The sequence below is a fragment of the Lipotes vexillifer genome, unplaced genomic scaffold (assembly GCF_000442215.2).
Source record: "Lipotes vexillifer unplaced genomic scaffold, Lipotes_vexillifer_v1.1 scaffold24, whole genome shotgun sequence".
In the NCBI taxonomy this organism is placed as follows: domain Eukaryota; kingdom Metazoa; phylum Chordata; class Mammalia; order Artiodactyla; family Lipotidae; genus Lipotes; species Lipotes vexillifer.
The window spans coordinates 1,230,763-1,232,824 of NW_006782914.1; the positions used below are offsets into that span (position 1 = coordinate 1,230,763).

Sequence of the window (2,062 nt, forward strand, 5' to 3'; positions counted from 1 at the left end):
AGGGAAAGTCATGGGCTTTGAAACTGGACAGACTAAGGTCAGAATTTTAAGTTTCCTCAGTTGTATGGCAGGGGGTAATGATATGTTAGTTCTCAGGGTAATAAAAGCATGTGGCATAGGGCTTGGCACAGAAAGACATTCCAGAAAGGAGAGGCTTCCTGGCTCCCTATTCCTCCATGGCTTTTTGCCTGCACCTGGTTAGGCCTCCTCTTACTGATAGAGTGGGAAGCAACCCCTTGGTCCTTATTCAAGTGCAGGGACAAGATTTCTGGGAAGGGAAACCCAGCAGTCCTGTGGGTAACAGGTCCTTGGTTTCTTCCTGAACTGGTGACCACTCGGGCATGAAGTTACCATTTCGGGTCTGATCGAAATGTGGCAGGAGGTAACTACAGAACCAAAGATCACTGTTGCTATAGATGTAATGGGGGCTCACCAGAGCCCGCAGCAGGTAACCAAAGTCTTCTCCCTGGGGAGTAGGTGGGGTCACCTTCTCTCTGCCGTGAGAATCCAGGGAGGCTAACAGCATTTGAGAGTTGGAAGCAGACTTGAAGACCATTAGAGAGGAGGAAACCAAGATACAGGGAGGGAAAGTCACTTTCCCATGATCACACAGCCAATCAAGCAGCAGAGGTGAGAACAGTCTCTCTGGATCCTCCGGAATTCACACTCATGACCCTCTGCATTTCAACGCAGTATGTTGTCAGCACTGGTTAAGAGCTTGGATTCTGGAGGTAGATAGATCTGGTTAACCTCCTCCTCTCAATTCTGTGATCTGGGGCATAAGGCTCCACCTCTCTGGCCTGAGCGGTCTCAACTATAAAGTCAACCCTACCCGTGTGAGCATTCACAGCAACACTGTATGTGTAGTGCTTAACAAAGGGTCGGGCACAGTCAGCTTCCACGACAGAAGGTTCTAACGATCATTAATTGGCATTTTCAGGGAGGGCTGCCATCCCTTCCCTCTACACCTGCGGTTCCGAGCCGAACCCCACCCTCTCCTAACCCCTGCCGCCACGCTGCAGCGGACTCGTCAAGGCGCGGAGGAGCCCGGTGCCAGGGCGCGGCGGTCCCCAGGCTCACCTGGCGAGGCCAGGAGCACCTTCGCCCCGCAGCACTGGAAGCAGTGCAGCAGGGACTTGCCGCGGATGTTACAGTTGAGGCACGCCATGGCACAGCCCAGCTTGGCCAGCCCCAGCCACAGCCATACGTAGGCCGGTTCGTTGCCCAGGAATATCGCCACGCACTCTCCCTGCCGGAGGCCGAGGCGGTCGCGCAGCGCCCTCGCCACTTGGTTGCTGCGTCGGTCCACCTGCACGTAGCTGAGCGTCTGGTCGCGGAAGATCAGGAACGGCTTGTGCGGGCTCTGGTGTGCTCTCTCCAGAAAGGCGTGGAGGATGGTGCGCACCGGCCGGCGCTGCCCGTAGCTGCGCACCTGCTGGGCCCTCCTGGCCAACCGCAGGAAGTAGCTCACGTCCTGGAAGAAGTAGGGGGAGCAAAGGTTCACCAGTAGCGGCAGTAGCAGCACCCCCGCCAGGACCGCGTAGATGACGGGCAGCATGACGGCGGCCGGGGCCCCAGGTCCCTCGAGGGCAGAGGGCGCGCTTCGGGCGTGCAGCACGGCGGCGGCGCGGGCTCTGGGCGGACGACTGGCAGGCAGTACAGGGGCGCTCGGCGAGGCGGGGGCGACGGCGGAGCGCCTGGGCTGCCGGCACCGTTGCGTGCTCTCGGGCAGGTGGAGCGGTGTCGTCTGGGCTGCCCGGGTTTCGGGGCACGACCGGCCGGCTGAGCCCGCCCCCTCGTCGGGGTGCAGCCACCTGCGCGCCAGGCCCGCCCCTGCGGTCCTCCCAAGGCGGGGAAGGCGGCTCCGCGGCTCACTGGGGTCTCGGCCGCCTCTCCGCCCGAGTCTGGAGGTCTGGGGGCAAGGCTGGACTCCCCCGTGGTGTGATCTTATCAAAATGGTGACCGTAAGACACCTTAGAAGGCGCTGAGAAGATTAGAGGAGATAATGCAGGCGCAGGGCTAGTGTTATTCATTGCTGCCCGAATAGAGTGCCTTATAGAGA

At 59.7% G+C, this 2,062-nt stretch overlaps 1 protein-coding gene across 2 annotated transcripts in view; it reads right to left on the minus strand.

Moving 5' to 3' along the window:
- The window catches only part of SLC27A2 (solute carrier family 27 member 2), a 49,879-nt gene extending 48,110 nt beyond the window's left edge, over positions 1 to 1,769 (minus strand). The window contains exon 1 of one of the 2 annotated variants that reach the window (XM_007455538.1): positions 1,081 to 1,769. In XM_007455538.1, the coding sequence (XP_007455600.1) occupies positions 1,081 to 1,558 (478 nt within the window). In that variant the 5' untranslated portion in view covers positions 1,559 to 1,769. The remainder of the gene's footprint in view (positions 1 to 1,080) is intronic. The other variant, XM_007455537.1, reaches the window with a different exon arrangement.
- Between the last annotated feature and the right edge of the window lie 293 nt (positions 1,770 to 2,062).